An 18,209-nucleotide genomic window follows, 5' to 3' on the forward strand; every position below is an offset into this window, starting at 1 on the left:
GGTTTAGGGGTCTTGGTTGATCTTTGGTTCCTTTTCCCGCCTAAGAGCTGGGGGTGGGGAGTAGACTTTACTCAGATATTTGCCATTATCCCAGAGGATTAACTTTAGTATCTTGGTTCTCATTTCCCTATCTTCATTTGTCTTCATTTTTCCTTTTGGCTATTCCCCTCTTAATATACAGTTCTCCCTCCTGCAGAACCCAGAGCTCATTGTGTATTCTGTCTTCATTCTGCTCCCCCTCACCCTTTCCCCTTCACATCTGTAGCTTTTTCCTTTCCATATACCTGAGTTTCCCTTTAGTTCCAGATATTCTTTGCATGCCTGAAAATACACAGTTGTTCCCTACTTTTGTTTCCCTCATCATTGTCATTCTTTCCATTCAGAAACTCTGAAGCCACACATGAAAGTTTCTTCTTTCTGATGATCCTGCTTTTTTTCACATTCCAAAAGACTGTTTTTATTTTGGATCACTGCAATTAGTTACTTACTTGTGCTTGGGATGTAGGGTGGGTACTCTTGGATGCCTCGTTGTTTTGTTACTTAAATATGTCACTAAGTGACCAAGCAGAAAGTGGGAGCATGCCACGGGTGCCTTCCCTTCATCTGAAGTGGAATTCAGTGTGGTGGAGCGTAAAGAACATGGAGCTCAGGAGCAGCTGGGTGGCATAGTGGATAGAGAGTCAGGCCTGGAGATGGGAGGTCCTTAGTTCAAATCTGGCCTCAAATACTTCCTCACTGTGTGACCCTGGGCAAGTCACTTGAGTCCCATTGCCTAGCCCTTACCGCTCTTCTGCCTTGGAACCAATACACAGTATTGATTCTAAGATGGAAGGTAAGGGTTAAAAAAAAACAAACCAACTATGGGATTCTTAAGACCAGGCAGGAAACCAGGCCTGGCTCTGCCACTTTTCACCTGGGCAACCACAAGTCTTCTCCGCAGCCTCAGTTTCCTTTTCCATAAAGTGATTAGTTAATCCGTTCTAACCCTAACATCCTATGTAACTTGAGATTTTTAAAAAGATATCAAAAGGGTATGTGCATGTGTGTGTATGCATAAATATGGGGACACATATTTGAGAAGATGGGTGTGTTGGAGTGTTGGGATATGAATTGGAGCACATGAAGATTACCATTGCCCTATTTCTTTTCTATCCTTTAAAGACAGATTCTTCTCTGAAGCCTTATTGGAACAGAATTTGTCCTTCTACCTTGTTCATAGCCTTTATTCTTTGTGCACACAATTATTAATATCTCTCATGGACCCTTGAACCTTACTTTGTCTCTTGGAGCCTGGCTACTGTGACTGATTGGGGCCTGAGACTGCTCATGAAGACAGATTGGCTCCCAAGACCGTCTCTTGTTGCTGCCACCAGCCCCATCCTGCCCAATTTGTGGCTTTGGGCAAGCCTTTCTTCTTCTATGCTCTGACCTTATGCCTTATAGCTCCACAAGACTATCTCAGAGTTTCTATTTATTTTTTGGCTTTTTGTTTAGCTTGTATTGTATCATAAGTCACAGGATTTAGAACTCAAATGGATTCTGGAGATTATCTAGTCCAACACTTTCATTTTGTTGACAAGAAAAATGATGCCTGGAGACAATAAGTGACTTGCCCATGGTCACACAGAGTAAGTTAGCAGAACTGGCATTTGAACCTTTGATTCTAAATTCAATGCTCTTTCCACTCTACCACACTTCCCTAGAACTCTTCAGGGCTTTGGTCTTGGAACAACTAACAAATCTTCTCCATTCTGGCCTCTCTTTATTTCCTAAAGGATCCCTTTTCTGCTTTCTAAGCTAACTTAGTTTGGAAGACTTTATCAACTGCTATTTTTGAGAAGTAGTAAATATTCTTTGGATGATTTGCTGTGTTTTCTTTTTTAATATCCTTGATCTTCTAAGTTCTCTTCAACTTATTTCTCTCTCTGTCACAGATTACCTTCCTGAGAGCCCATCTGTCCATCTTCCTTCTCACTTGGTGGCAATGACTTCTCTTTATGTAATCCCTTTGGGTTGGTGATTCAGAGCCTGGGGTGCAGGTAGGGTATTCTGAGGAAGTAGCCAGAGATAATTTAGTGTAAGTTTGAACTGAATATGTCTTGTTCCCTAATGAGTGGATGTGTTCCTGGTACCTGATAGGGAGATTGGGAGGGAGGTAATAATGCTCTGAGATTTGTTAAATTGGGCTGATGCAGTCAGGATTACAGGCATGCTCTCTGGGAATCACCTCCTGAATTTTTCTGACAGGAGGATAGGTGAGATGGCAGAGGGTTCAGCCTTATGATAAGAGAGCAGATGCTATTCCTCTTTTCTCCCATCCTTATAAACCCACCCACAATCCCTTTAGGAGTGATTTTTAGCAGCTGTCATTTTGAGAGCCTGACACCAAAAACATTCTTTTATTCTTCTAGTGGGAGCCCAACTGCATCTCACCTTTATAGCCTCTATTCTCTTTCAATGGTGGGAAAAATCTGCTAGTAATCAAATAATGTCCCAGCAAGCCTCCCTAATCACCCACATTGTTTAAGTTATTCCTTCCACAGGTCTCCACTGTTCTTATTTCTAATACAGATAGGGAAGGGGTTAGGAAATTCTTTGAACCTCAGCCAAATAATCCCTTCTCAGGAGAGTTCACTGATATTCCAATGCACATTTCTCCAGGCTTATTCTCCTAGAGAATGTGAATCCAACTGAGCTCAGGGGATTTCCCCCCTTTTCATCTTTATGGATCTCTATGGTGGGGACAGTTCCCCAGATAATCCTAACATTCTTTTCCCTCACATTTTTCATCAACTGATGGATGAGTGAATAGATATCAATCAGCCAACAAGCATTTTTAAGACCTGAGTTTTTAGAGGTCTACTTTTCCCCACCTCTTGTGGAAAGAAGATGTTGCAACCTTTAAGCAAATGAGAATTATACCTTTGGTTCCACCTCTCCTAGTCTGTCTGGCTTTCCATGCCAGTTCAGGAAGTGGTAGAGAGAGAAGGAGGAGGGATGATCACATGAACCATATCGAGCATCATTCCTAGTAGGGAATTTTACGTGAAGAAATCCCTTATTACTTTAGAACAGTAGCTGCTTTGCACCTTAGAGAGAGGGGCTTTAGGGCACTGAGAACTTGAATGCCTTGCCTGGGGTTCCACAAAGTGCTACTTGAATCTAGATCTTTTCACTTTGAGCCCAGAATTGTCCACAATAGTGCTTAGCTTCTGAGTATTTGAGAATTTCCACCCTACTCTCTAGGATGTACTCCAGGAGGAGGAGATTGTCCCATTTTCCTTATCCCACTCACTTCCTGCTGAGACGTGTTAGCCTGAAGCAGGCCTTGGCAGCGCTGGCAGTGCTGACACACGGCCCCTTTGTCCCCCAGTAGTGCCTGGCAATGGGAATCTGCTGTTTGACACTTCGCATGGCTTCTTCTTCGGCTTCTGAAGCTATCAGACACTTCTCAAAACCTGTTTCAGCACAGCATCTGTTAAATTAGCAAGCAATATGGGCCTTTAGGAACTGCCTGTGTCTGCAAAGGGAACTGTCTCTTCTTCTGCATGATCATTGCAGAATACTTAATATGATTGAAGGACGGGGGAGTTTAAATGATTTCAAAATGACCTCTATGATTTTTACTATCTATGTGACGTCTGAGATGTGGGTGCTCTATCAATCTCCTGAGGCTGAGCTGAAATGAAGGTGGCACCTTTTCCACACTCCTGACAATACAGTATAACATTAAATAGACTTTTGAGTCCCAACTTCCCCAAAAGAAGAATCAGTTTCATGTATGACTTTGTCTGGCAAAGGACATCATAGAGCCCCAGAATACAACCATATAACAAAGCCCATTCCCTCTATAATAGGAGCTTATTAAAAAAATTCCCTCCATCTCCAGCAGGGTGTTTTGAAGTCAGTTTTTTAAATTATCCCTGCTAATAGTAGGGGACAATGGTCTGGGTAATCCTAATTTCTAGTATTCTCAAAATCATTCTATAAATTATTTTTCAACCATATTGGGAAAGAGTCATAGAGCTCATTTAGTCCAGCTTTCACAACTTTACAAAAGAGAGAAGAAAAGCCAAGGGACATAACCAAGGTCACATAGCAAACTAATTGTAGATCTATAATTCTCAGATTCTCTTAGTCTAAGAAACCAGGAATAAATTCTGGAATTGTGATACCCACTTCTATATTCTTTGCACCATGCTCTAAAGGCCAATTCCTTTGTGGACTCATTCTTTATTGTTATTTTAAAAAATTATTCCTGTTAATGATGGAGAGCAGTGGTAGAAATAATCCTAATATCTGTTGTTCTGGAATACACTGTTTGATTTTTAATGGCATGTTTTCCTTCCTAATGACATTGCATTTAAGCTTATAGTGATGTTAGTGTGTATTTACTGAGCTGGTCATTGGGCAGTGAATGGTCTGAACAGTTTAGGGAGCCTGGCACAGAATTAAAATCAGCCAATATAATTTAGTGTTTTAGTGAATTGTTTTCCAAACACACAAGACTGAGTTAATGAATATCAATTACACATATAGTTAGTAGCAAACAATTTAACATTTAACGTTTGTTTAATGAGTTCTATCAACCCAACAAGATTGTAAGTGACTTGAAGGCAAGGAATATGTCTTATGTTGTCTGATACCTTGACATAATGGAAAGAGCTGGCTTCATGGTCAGGAAGACTTTTTTTAAGTTTAAGGCCCACCTCTTTTTTTTTTTTAACCTTTCTCTTCTGTATCAATTCTAGTGAAGAAGAGCAATAAGAGCTAAGAACTGGGGTTAAGTGACTTGACCAGGGTCACATAGCTAGGAAGTATCTGAGGCAGATTTGAACTCAGGTCTTTCCAGCTCCAGGCCTGGCACTCTGTTTACTATGCTACCTACCTGTAAGGGCTACCTCTTGAGAAACATTAGCTGTGTGACCTTGGACAAGTCACTGAACCTCTCATTGCCCTTGGCAACTCTGAGACTATAAAATACAGAGAAGTTAATAATCTAGCTAGCATGGTTCTGGGTACATAGTAGAGACTGTGGATTCATTGTCTAGGGAGGGGGATAATAATTGCTTCACAGTGTTGCTGTGAGGTTCAAATAAGATAAAAATTATGAAGAACTGAGTCCCATACTGGCAGAGAATAGGAGCTTAATAAAAGAGTATTCCATCCATCTGCCCATTTAATGACTTGTGTGATCTTGAGCAAATTAATCTCTGGTTTTTGGTTTCCTTATTGATAAAATGGAGAGGGTTAAATTAGGTAACATATCTAAATATCTAATATTTAAATATTGTCTAAATATCTAAGCTCCCAAAACTGTAATCTTTTTTTTTTTTTTAAGAAAACCCTCACCTTCTGTCTTGGAGTCAATACTGTGTATTGGCTCCAAGGCAGAAGAGTGGTAAGGGCTAGGCAATGGGGGTCAAGTGACTTGCCCAGGGTCACACCACTAGGAAGTGTCTGAGGCCAGATTTGAACCTAGGACCTCCCGTCTCTAGGTCTGGCTCTCAATCCACTGAGCTACCCAGCTGCCCCCCAAAACTGTAATCTTATGATTACATAGGACAGGAAGAAAAGGTTGAAGATGATGACTCCACATCACAGATAATCATGCCTTACTTTTCTCTTGATTGTTATGCAGGGTGTGCCATGTGTAAGCGGATGATGCCATCTTTCCAGCAGGCAGCCACAGAACTAAAAGGCACCCACGTAAGTGACATGCTACTTGCTGGGCACCATGGGGACAAGTCTTTTCTGAAGACTAGTGTATCAACAGAAATGGTGGGAAGAGGCAAAAAATAGAAAATAGAAACATTGAAAGCTGCTATATCTGCTCACTGGAAGAGAATGTCCTATGTACACTTAGTGTAATACAGGGCAAAATGTGTTATATGATGTAAGAGGTCTCTCAGTTCTGCAAAGAAAAGGCATGCTGGGGAGTCAGCAGCAGGATGAAACCTGGAGTGGGATTGATAGTGTCCCCTACAAGCCAAAAATGGGTAACACATAAGCAAGTGGTAGGGAAAATTCAGATAGTACATAATCAGGTCAGGAGACCACCCAGCAGTAGGAATCCAGAAAGATAATGATGACATACAGTTGAGGAAGGAAAGCCAATCAAAAGACCATTCCAACATTTCAAGTAAGTGGTCAGAGAATTTAAGACAATAGAAGGGACAAGGTAACATCAGTCTAAGGTTAGGATCATGAAGACATCTGCATAAATATGATAGTTGAAATTGTAGGAATAAGTGAGATAATCAGGAGAAAGATGATAGAAAAGAGGAAGAGGGTCAAGATTAAAAACTTTGGGATACCTTCACCTTAATATTTAATATCCTTAGACTCAATAAAGAAGGAACTATCAAAGAAGTAGGAGTGAAAACAAAAAAATGTGGTATCTGAAGCTAAAGAAAGAGACAGTTTCCAGAAGGGAGGGAGTGGACAACAATGACATCTTTTCTGCATAGAGATCAATCAGAATGAGGACTAAGAAAAATCCATTAGATTTGAAAATTAGTTCGTTGTTGACTTTTTTTTTTAAACTCTTACCTTTCCTCTTTGGAGTCAATGCTGTGTATTGGCTCCAAGGTAGAAGAGTGGTAAGGGCTAGGCAATGGGGGTCAAGTGACTTGCCCAGGGTCACACAGCTGGGAAGTGTCTGAGGTCAGATTTGAACCTAGGACCTCCCGTCTCTAGGTCTGGCTCTCAATCCACTGAGCTACCCAGCTGCCCCCCGTTGTTGACTTTTAAGGAATTGCCTTAACCAAATGTTCCAAGGTAGAGTCTGAGAATTTTTAAGATTCACAGTAGAGAGGTGGCAGCAAAACAGATTGCAGAGGATTAAGGAGAAAATGGATAGAATGGAACTATCAATGATTGCTAGTCACTTTGACAAAAAGCCAATTAGGGGGCAGTCCCCTTGGCATAATAGTATACATACAAAATAAATGTGTTCAACCCCCACAGTTCAATTTCACTATAACTCAAAGTTTACTCTTAATCTTCTGGTGCAGCATGTGGTCTGTTCAGACCTTTTCATGGTACCTTCTCCAAACAGTTCACTTTATGGATTTGGAAAGGTAGCATGTTTTCTTATCCTAAAATTATTCCCAGAACATTGTATAATAGGATAATAATACATTCCCCCCTGAGTAGGATGGTGAAAAACACAGGGATCACTTAGGGATGCATGGCCGAGTTGTGAGGTATATGAATCAATTAGCAAGAGAAATCAAAAATATCAAAAAATCCAAATAAAAGAGAAAAAATAACTTCTGGATGAAATATAAGATATCAGTGTCTTATGTGTAAAAAGTCCAAGTAAAGAAAAATAAACCTATAACAGAAGTCCTTGAATCAGCACCCAATTAAAGTGGTTTATCTAATTATGCACTTACCCAATCAGTAGCCAGGACTACAGAAAGTTTGCCAGACTATGTAAGACAGAAAAGAGACTAGACTATGGGAGCCAGGAAGGCAGTCAAAGTGAGTTATTTGATAAAATGTGGGATTTGGGGAAGTCTTGCCTCTGACACATGTCAAAACAGCCACAACCTTGAACCCCAAACAAGTTTAAGTTCTCTTGTCTTGGTTCAAAATTTCATCAATCCCACTGGGAATGGTTGGTCTCTTTGACCTCATACTCTATTGGCACTATGCAGGTAACTGTGCTTCTTTGGCACTGTATAATGGCTCTTTTTGTATCCCCTTTTTTGGAATCAGAATCATTAAGCAAAGTCCCATAATTTTTTTTTTATAAGCCCTTACCTTCTGTCTTGTAGTCAATACTGTGTATTGGCTCCAAAGCAGAAGAGTGGTAAGGGCTTGGCAATGGGGGTCAAGTGACTTGCCCAGAGTCACACATCTGGGAAGTGTTTGAGGCCAGATTTGAACCTAGGACTTCCATCTCTAGGCTTGACTCTCAATCCACTGAGCTACCTAGCGCCCCCACCCCCAATTTTTTTTTAAAACAATCAGTGGCATCATTTTTATAGTCTAAAGCTTTTTTGGATATGCATTGACATTAGATTAATGGACATTTTAAATTTATATTACTGCAAAAAAGTTACTCAAAAAAGTTAAAGAAAATCTTCTTAATACTGATGACATGCTTCAAATACAAAAAGGAAAGAAAGAAAAAATAAAACTCAAATACTATATTGCACATGCAAGGAAAACAATAATAAAAATGTTTTAAAAATAAAAATATATATAGCTTGCAATCAATGACACACTGTGTCAGCCAAGAAGAGGTAGAATACAAAGCTTCCTCACCAAAAAATGAGATCCATTTCCTTTTTAACTTGACCATGATCCATGGTGTAAGTGCAAATGATTTTTTTTTTTACAAAGTAACAGATTTATAAAACAGTAGTAATGCAGGTAATGCACATTCAAGAAGTATCAAAATCCCCAAAGTTATAATAGCCCATTTAATGACAATAGCAAACGAACCCACTATCATTAGGATTCACATGAATCTGCTGTGTGAGTTAAAAAAAAAAAAACCTTAGAAGCTGATGGATACTTGTCGCAAGTTTTTCAGGTGTAGCAAATCTTTTGACCATGGCTGAGATATTTTTAACAAAGTCTATTACGGCTATCATTACAAAATGTGGCAGAGGAACCCCCCACCCCCCACCCCAAATACAAACCTCTGTACTACTGAGAAAAACCCTTTGGGTCTAAAACATCACCAAGAATCTAGATCATTCTGGTGGAAGGGTAGAGAAATCTAAAGAGTTATAAATGGTAGATTCCTCCCTCTTGGGTGCCATCCAGGGGTACCACAACCTAGGAACAACTTCCCAGCTCCTCTGATATGAGACTGTTATATGTCTCATCCATTACATTTTTATAAATGCAGATGTGGGGATTATAATTGCACTTCACTTCAGCTACTAAATGGACCCTTTACCTCTTTTACAAATAACTCAGAGGCAGGCAAGATGATCAATCAGAGCTGTTAAAAAAAAAAAACAACCAAGTTATCTAAAAATCAAGTCTGAAGACCCCTTAAAATCAATTTGAGATATCTAGCTAATTAAATTCTCCAAAGGTTGTTAACCAGGTTGACGGAGTGCATTTATCATCTATGTGACAATTTAACAAAGGCAAAATGGAAGACAAGGCTGTTTATTGGCTTTTACAATTATATTTTGTTCAGTACAGTCATAGGGGAAAGGTAACAGAATATATCTAATAGCTAAAGCACAGTACATTAAAGTGATTCAGTGTAACAGAATAGTATCAATAAGATTAATATATGAACTTAAAACAACAAAATTAAATCTTAAAACAAATAATCAGTAAAATACAATAACATACAGAGACTTTCATAAAATAATGGAGTCTGAAAAGATTTAAAAATTTCATCTCCTGACTTTTTAAAGTTCCTTCCCTATCCATTTAGGTTCCTTTTATCATACCTCTTGGATCTTCCATAGTGCGGAAGAATTCCTCACTGAACATAGTGTGGAGGGATCCCAAATTGGATGTATTTTAGAGACTGAGCAGGGCCAAAGCTTGTGTGTTTTAAAGAAGTGGCGGCAGCAACCAGCAACAGCAGCAGGAGCAGGAGCGAGCGGTATCAGGAAAATCAGGTGGATCAGGAGTGGATGGCTGGGACAACCCAGGAGGCTGCATTGGCAGCAGTAAGGCAGCAGTGAGGAACACTGGCTCAATCAGATGGGCTCAAGAAGCTGCTAATCTCTTCTGCCAAGAGTTCCTGGCTAAGTCACTCAAACTAAAGCAGCCAGGTGGGTGGGGTGGCCAGCAAAAAATGGGAAAGAAAAAAGAGCAGCAAGAATTTATGTAGGAATTGAGAATTCTTTCTCCAATTTCAGTGGTTGCCATCATTGTAAAATTAAAAATAATCTACAATAATTTCAAATATATTTTATGAAATTTATTAATGATCACTAGAAGTAACAAAATAAAAAGATGATAAAATAAAACTGCGTGCCCATCACTAATCTACCTGTTCTAAAACCCTTCTAAAAACCACAGTCGAGACAGGAAGGAAAAGAGAGTGAAACCAGGAACCCCACCAAATTCATCCCCTTTTGTATGTCAGCGTGTAATAACAGGAAGTCAGTGGACTCCTGGGAAATATATTTCAAAGGCACAAGATTTCCAATGACAAATTATTGATAGTTTTGATTTCTTTATCTGAAAATTGCCTATTTATGTCTCTTGCCCATTTATCAATTGGGGAAAGGCTTGATTTTTTTGAACCTTCCCCCATTTTTAAAAACCACTGTCCATGAATGGTTTCCTGACTTGTGTAAATTCATTTTTCAGTTTTTGATCCTTGCTGCTAGTCTACTTCTTATTACTTCTTGCCTCTATGTCTCTCCTAATTTTTAAACCATTACCCTGAATTCCTGACCTACTTTTTATGTTTGACCTTAGATATCAGTATGTATTCATTAAAATGTCTCCAAGTCCCAGATCCCTTAGCTCTTTTATGACAAGGTCTCGGTTTAGTCTGTTCTCATACCTGGTGATCATCTGGCCTTTTTTGCCTTACTTGGACCATTAGTTTTGATACCTTCTGGATAGTTGGTCTTATATTCAGTTTTGCTTTTCTGTAAATTTTCTGGAGCATATCATACTTCAAAGTGTCATTAATAAAGGGGAAGCTATGTGGCTCCTTAGATTGAGATCCAGGCTTAGAGATCGGAGGTCCTGGGTTCAAATCTAGCATCAGATACCCTGGCTAAGTCATTTAATCTACATTGCCTAGCCTTTACTGCTCTTCTGCTTTGGAATCAAAACACAGTATTGATTCTAAGATAGACAGTGTAAAGTGTGAAATTATGGCTGAGACTGAATGTATAATTAATTTAGGTCACCAAGGATTTTATTTATAAAATCCTAATGAAAAACCCAAATAATAAAATACCCAAGTCAGCTGCCAAATTTTATGGTGATTTAATTGATATAGTAGAGAAAATTAAGAAGAAGGGAGAAGGATTTCTCCCTCCCCCACCTGGCTGGTACCAGATGGGAAGATTAGAAGATCCAGAAAGTAAGGGTTTGGAGTATGAAGGAGGAAGGAATCAACCTGAACTCCAAAAGGGGCTCAGCTGTGATGCCTGAACCTGAATCAGGTCAAGGACAAAACTCACCACCAAAACCCAGACAATAACTGCCACCACTCCCAAGATGTCGAAATGCCTAGCACGCTGCCAGCCAGAGTCACCTCTCCAGGGAAAGAGAAAGAGGCAGGAAGTGATGTGCCTTATATGGAAATTTTTACATCACTTTTCTGCATCTCATCTGTACCAATGAGGACTTAGCTTTTTTTTTTTTTTTGCACGTCTGTTGAAGGCCATCTCCTCAGAGAATTAAATCTTGAGTTTGATGTAGACCTTCAAAATCTTGTTAAACTGAGTAGGGTGGAGAATGTAGAGCTTCCAAGACCTGATTCTGTTATTCCAAGTATCTCCATTGTTATTGATCAGGAAATAGCTAAATCAGATCTTCTAAAGAATGGTCTGATTAGGGTGGGATAGTTTTAAAATTCACAATGGTAACAGTTAACGAAAAAAATGTCATTAAGTTGAAACCAGAGTAGCCATCTCATTGTACTAATAATTGGATATTTAGGATCTATTAATCCTCTCCCCCCTTTCACTTTCACTTCCGTGTTCCTGCATTACCTATTGGCAAAAGCAATATTTAATAACCCCCTTTCCTCTGTAGAGTTTCCCTTGTTTTACTGATGATCTATGTTCCAGGGTATATCTGTTTCTCCTATTCCAGTGCTTCTGCAAAGTACTGATTGCACTATCAGAGTTTATTGCCTTTTTGTGGAATGCCCTTCCAGAGCATTTGCCCCTTCATCTCTAAGTGCCCCAAGACCCTGCTTCATTAATTTCTTTTGTATAGATCTTTTACCTGTGTACATTCCACTTCCAACAGAATTTGTTCAATACATGTCTGCCGGGTAAAGAATATGAAAATCTTCGAAAGTTCAAGCCTCTTGCCAGTTTAGAAACAAACGCTCTTGAAAAGAACTTGTTCAAATTTTCCTACTCTGCAGATTTCATCTTGTTTGAATATTTTTTTGTCTGGTTGGTTGGTTGCAGTATTTGATTATTTAAGGAGATTAATTAGATAATCCTTTTGATACTGCTGGTTTTGCAGACATAGTTAAAGGAGGACTTGTGAATCAGGAGCTGGAAAAAGTCATTTGTATGTTCTTCATTCTGGTCTCCTCATAGACATAAGATATTTTCTACTGCCTCTAGCATGTTTCTTACATACAAGTATGTGCCTGGTCATCTTAGTGGCATTTGAAAATGGATGTCAATTTGACAAATTTGCAAATCATGGTTGGGGGGGGCTATCTATCTTGCAAAATAGAAATATTTCCATATCCTAAAACTAGGTTTTAGCACCATTTTGTCAAGAGGATGGAAAAATGCAAAATTAGTCACTGGCTTGCATATAAACACTAAGCTACAGGATGGAAAAAGCATTCCAAATTTAGTCATTATATCCCCTAAGAATTAACAATAAACAGTCATACTGCTGTATTTGGGTAAGTGATTTTTGCCACAAAACACTCAATTATGATGCACATAATCTATGAAACTATGATATGCATAGTTTAAGAATTACCAGTTTTAGATAAATGTAAACTCTTAACTGTAACTAAAGTAAAGTCTTCCTACTCCATATAGACAGGTATTTTTCTAAGGTGTTTTTTTCTTATCCCCACTTTTCTCCTCTGCATGCTATCTCAGTGTTCTCTTCTACTCCCCAGCTTTAGCTTTGGCTTTTTACTATGGATATGCTCCTAAATATTTAACTCCAGGCCTCCATTTCCAGTCCCTACTGAAAATTTTCCCTTGGGTACCCCATGAGCCCCTTAGAATTTATCTTAGAGTATTAAAGCCTTTGCCATTGGCTGCCCCAGGCTGGTAAGAGCTTCTCGCCCAACTGCCCCAAGGCAGCTCCTTTGTCTTCATCCCTGTTTTGGTCAGCAACATCCCTGTTTTCTCAGGCTCTGGGTCATGAAATGTTGGAACTGTTTTCTTTCTTTCTCTTCTGCACTACTGTACCCTGTTAGTCACCCACTCTTTACAGACTTCCTTGGCAGTGACTCTCAGATCTGTACCTCTCTATTCTACTTTCACTATCCTTGCTTATTACCTTAGTTCTCAACTACTGTAACAGCCTTCTCTTGATCTCCTCGCTTCGGCTTCTCTCCAATCCATATTGCATGTAGCCTCCAGATTAATCTTTAGCCATGACATTGATTATTCCATTCTCTGGCACAAAACCTTTCAGTGGTTCTCCATTGCATACAGATTAGTGCCTAAACTTTTTCAGCCTGTCATTCAAGGCTTGTTTGTAAACTAATGTCCATTATTCTCTGGCATGTACTTTATGTGGCATGCAAAGTGAGCTACACTGCTTCCTGCACAACTTTCACTTTCTTGCTTCTATGTCTTTCCCTTTCTAGACAATGCCCTCCCCTACTCTTTCTACTAGTCAAAATCAGAACTATCACATTATCCATAGTTTTCCTTCCTTAATGAAGCCAGTGGTTGTTTCTTTCTTTTAAACATCGAGAGTGCTTTGCACTGATCTTATGGTATGACTATATTATGTCAGCTTCATACTGTAGATATTCATATCCTTGTCTCATCTTCCAGGGACCAAGCCTTGATTGTCTTTGCAGCTTCCCCAGTAGCACATAGTAGTTGCTCAGCAAATATTTATCAAATGAAAAATCATTCAGTTTGGAGAAATGCTCATGTCAAGTTAGGAAAGCAAGTGGAAAGGTTTGAACAGTCTTGAAGGATGTGAGATTTGGCAGATAAGAAAGAACATTCCAGGCATGGGAAGCCACACAAAAAAAGGCAAGAGGGCCCAAGGCATGTTTGGTGAATATAGAATTAAGAGCTAGAAAGTGCCCTAAAGATATCTAGTCCAAGAACTCCGTTTTGTGTGTATGTCACAGACAGCTCCTTTGACAGTCTGATGAAGCTCTTCTCAGGATGTTTGTAATTGCTAAAATAAAATCAGATTACAAAGGAAATCAGTTATATTGAACTACAGTTGTCAAAACATTTAAAAAAAACAATTCATGTAAACCTCCCTCCAAGCTAAGAACCCCTAACCTAGTCCACTCCTCTCATTTTATAGATGAAGGGATTATGAAAAATTGTGAGTTGCTCCAGTTCACGAGAAAGAAGTAAAATTAGAACATAAGCCCAGGTTCTCCCCATTCTATAACCAGTGTGGTTCCTACTATATATCATAGCTCTTTAAATGTATGGAATCTTAATGATTGGAAGTTATTTAAGAGTCTTATAGCTCTACAATACTCTCTGCACTATAGGAATTCTTAATCTAGAGTCTGGAACTTTTTTTTAAATCAATAGTTGTGTTCCAATATAATTGATTCCCTTTGCAATCCTATGTATTTTATGCATTTAAAAATTTTTCTGAGAAGGGAACTATAGGCCAATTGACCCCTGCTAGTGGGGTCCATGACAAAACAAAAAACAAAACAAAAATTCAGAACTCCTGCTCTAAAGTATCCCTGACATAGAATGAAAACAGTTTGTATGAGGAGGAAAGGTCATTTAGAATGCAACAGACACAGCCTACTTAGGTAAACTGAATCTCATGAATTAGTCCTTTAAAAAAATGAAAATAGGGGAAATGTTGCCCAAGGTACAGTCCAATAGGAACAAAGTTGAAGAGATGAGGTTAGAGGGAAGAGAAGGAAAGTAAAATAGAAAGAAGAATTAGATGAATTTGGAAAATATCACGAGACTTGCAAAAAGGCATGAATTAAAAGTAATAGCAGATTTCAGTTAACTAGACATGTGCTAGAATATGGAATATGGAGAAGCGCTGTCTTCACTTACTCAACTAAAAGACTGATTAACATAATAATGTAATATTTCAAAATTTAGAAGAGCAAACAAATAGGGATTCTATTCTGGATCTGCTTCTCGGCTTGTTGCTGGGGGTTGGTAGCCACTTCCTCCTGGAGTCTATAATAGAGGAGAGGAAAGCTGCCCCTATCCCCTCAATTTGAGGAGAGTGGATTTTGGAGGAATGATATATAAAATTTTACATATAGAGGAGCTAGTCTGAGCTGCATGGTAAACTCATGTATGAAATTCTGAAGGGAACAGAGAGAAACAGTTTCATTGAGATAGAAAAATAGGGAGATGTATAAGGAGACCAATATGAATACATAATGGTCTCACCAAACAATTTAATTTTGAGTTTTTGTTTGTTTTTTAAAGAGCTATACAGGAGAAATAAACCAGGGCAGAAAACACCATGAATAAAAAAGGGTGCAGGGTGTCAGGAGAACTAAAGCTCAGCATGAGTGGAAGCTGTTGAGGGGAGAGGGCAATTAAAAAGGAGCTATTATTTTGGTTATATTAGAAAGAAAGATCAAGGGGAAAATAGGACTATTTTTCAGGGTGATTTGGATGGGAATAATTAATAATAAAGGAAAGGAAGAACTGCTCAATACCTATTTTTTCCTGTTTTTTTTTTCCTGCCAAAATAAATGACTTTTTATTGAAAAAGCAAGAATTGCTTTTAGAGAATTGATGTCCAAGATAAGCAAGATGATAATAAAAGAAAACTTTAGGATCCAGCTAAGTAGCTCAGTGGATAGAGGGCTAGACTTGGAGTCAGAAAGACCTGAATTCACATCCAGCCTTAGACACTCACCTAGGGCAAGTCACTTAACATGTTTGCCTTAATCCATTGGAAAAGGAAATGGCAAACCTCTCTAGTATCTTTACCAAGAAAACCCAATCCACAGTATAGTCCACAGGTCAGGAAGAGTAGGACATGACTGAATAACAATTGGAAAGAGAACATCTGTAACATCCTATAATGAATTCATCTCCCCAAGACCCAGACGAACTATATCCTTGCATACTGATGGAGTTGACAGTTGTGATTACTGAGCCACAATCATTGTTATTTGAAAGACTACAAAGAATAGTATAAATACTGGAAGGTGGAGAATGGCAAATGCTGCCCAATCTTCAAAAAAAGGAAGAGGATAGAACCTCTTTCAGTGAGCTTGACTTCAGTTTATTGGAAATTTAAATTTAAAAGCTGGCAAGTAAACATTTAGGAAAAAAAATCCTGGTTTCGTAAAGAATTTATGACATTATTAGGTCAGTCTGATTAATAGCTTACTTTAAAAATACAACTTCATTAATGGGTTCTACAACATTGTACATAGAAAAAATAATACAAATTAATACAGATCCAACTGGGCAAAAAAAAGCTACAAAGTAATTAAAGATGCAACACCTTAATTTCCCCTGCATGAGAAGAAGATACATTGGAGCTGAAAGCTTTAGTCAGGCTTGATGCCTAGATACAGCATAAACATTTTTAAAATTTCTTTTCAGTTGAGTTTGTCAAAAATTCTAGGTTTATCCTTATTCTTATTATTTGTTCCGATTCTACCATTCCTTGTGTACTTCTTCTTCCTGGCGCTATTCATAATGAGAAAATAACTTTTTGGCCAGGGTTACTAGTAGTAAACTAATAGGTCAGAGCAGCTAGAAGCACAGTAGATACAGTGCCAGGCCTGAAGTCAGGAAGACCTGAGTTCAAATATGACCTCAAATACTTGCCAGCCTAATTCAAATCTAACCTTATCCATTTGCTAGCTGTGTAACCCTGGGCAAATCACTTAATCTTGTGTGTTTGTCTCTGTTCCCCTATATGTAAAAATGAGTTGGAGAAGGAAATGGCAAGCTACTCCAGTATCTTTGCCAAGAGAACCACAAATGAGGAAAGAGATGTATAGGGAGCCTCAATAAGTTCTGTATAATTTTAAAATTTCACGACTTAATTAAAAACACAGGTAACACCTTTGTCATATTTGCTGATGATACAAAGCTAGGAAAGATACATAGCTAACACAACAGATGATAAAGTTAGAATCCACAAAAAGACTTGGACAGGCTGGAACACTAAGCTGGATATAAAATGAAATTTAATGAGGATAAATGTAAAGTCTTACTCTAGGACTCAAGAAATCAGTTTCATTAGTACAAAGATATGGGAAGCATGGTTAAGCAGCAATGTCTAAAAAAGTTCAGGAGATATAAATAGATTTCAAGCTCAATATAAGCTAGCAGTATGCTGTGACAGCCAAAAAAGCTCATACAATCTTGGACTGCATTAAAAGAGAAAAAGCTTCCAGGAATACAGGGAATGATAGGTTCTCTGGGTGCTCTTCTGCTCTGACATCTGGGCTATTATTGTGTTCAGTTAAGAGAGGGCTTTGATAAGCTGGAGAACATCCTTCAGAAGGCATTCTGAATAATAAAGACTCTCAAATCTGCCCTAGATGAGCATCAGTTGAAAAAACTAGAAATATTGGACCTGGAGAAGGGAAGAGTTAGAGATGAAAGAGAAGGACATGATTAGCCTTCTCAAATACTAGAAAGTCTATCAGGGTAAAATGAAGTTAAATTTATTTGGGCTCCATTTAGCAGAACTAGGAACAATTGAGTGCAAGTTTCAAGGAGGCAAGTTTCAGCTCCATGTGAAGAAATTCTTTCTTAACAATTAGAACAATGCAAAAATTAAATGGGCTGCATCAGAAAGTAATGGGTTCCTCCTCACTGAAATTCCTCAAGCAGAGCTTTAAAAAAAGCAAAATGATCTGTCAGGTGTGCTCAAGTGGGAATTCTTTTAACTGTGGATTTGGACCGAATGACTCCTGAGATCTTTTCTGAAATTCTGTGTATGATGTAGAAAAGGAGAGAAGGGAAGAGAGATGGCCATCACCTGAAACAAAGTGACAGATTTTAGTTAGAATGTATTAACCCCGTTGGGGGCAGCTAAGTGGCACAGTGGATAGAGCATCAGACCTGAAGTCAGGACGGCTCATCTTCCTGAGTTCAAATCTGGCCTTAGACACTAGCCATGTGACCATAAGCAAGTCACTTCACCCTATTTGCTTCAGTTTCTTCATCTATAAAACGAGCTGAAGAAGGAAATGGCAAACTGCTACAATCTTTCTTCCAGGAATACCACAGATGGGGTCACAAAGACATGACTGAACAACAACAAAAAAAGCCTTGTTATTGTAAAAAGATGTTGGTTGTGGCATCATTATATAGATTTTGCCTGTGCTGAGGGATAAGACTAAAAAAATAGATTAGAGTCAATGGTATAAAGGG

The 18,209-nt window shown here is 38.6% G+C and overlaps 1 protein-coding gene across 1 annotated transcript in view; it reads left to right on the forward strand.

Moving 5' to 3' along the window:
- PDIA5 (protein disulfide isomerase family A member 5) overlaps nt 1-18,209 on the forward strand; it is a 186,214-nt gene that overhangs the window by 97,369 nt on the left and 70,636 nt on the right. Inside the window, exon 8 of the mRNA XM_007493796.3 lies at nt 5,642-5,709. Within this exon, the coding sequence (XP_007493858.1) occupies nt 5,642-5,709 (68 nt within the window). The remainder of the gene's footprint in view (nt 1-5,641; nt 5,710-18,209) is intronic.

Source organism: Monodelphis domestica, chromosome 4 (genome assembly GCF_027887165.1).
Source record: "Monodelphis domestica isolate mMonDom1 chromosome 4, mMonDom1.pri, whole genome shotgun sequence".
NCBI lineage: Eukaryota > Metazoa > Chordata > Mammalia > Didelphimorphia > Didelphidae > Monodelphis > Monodelphis domestica.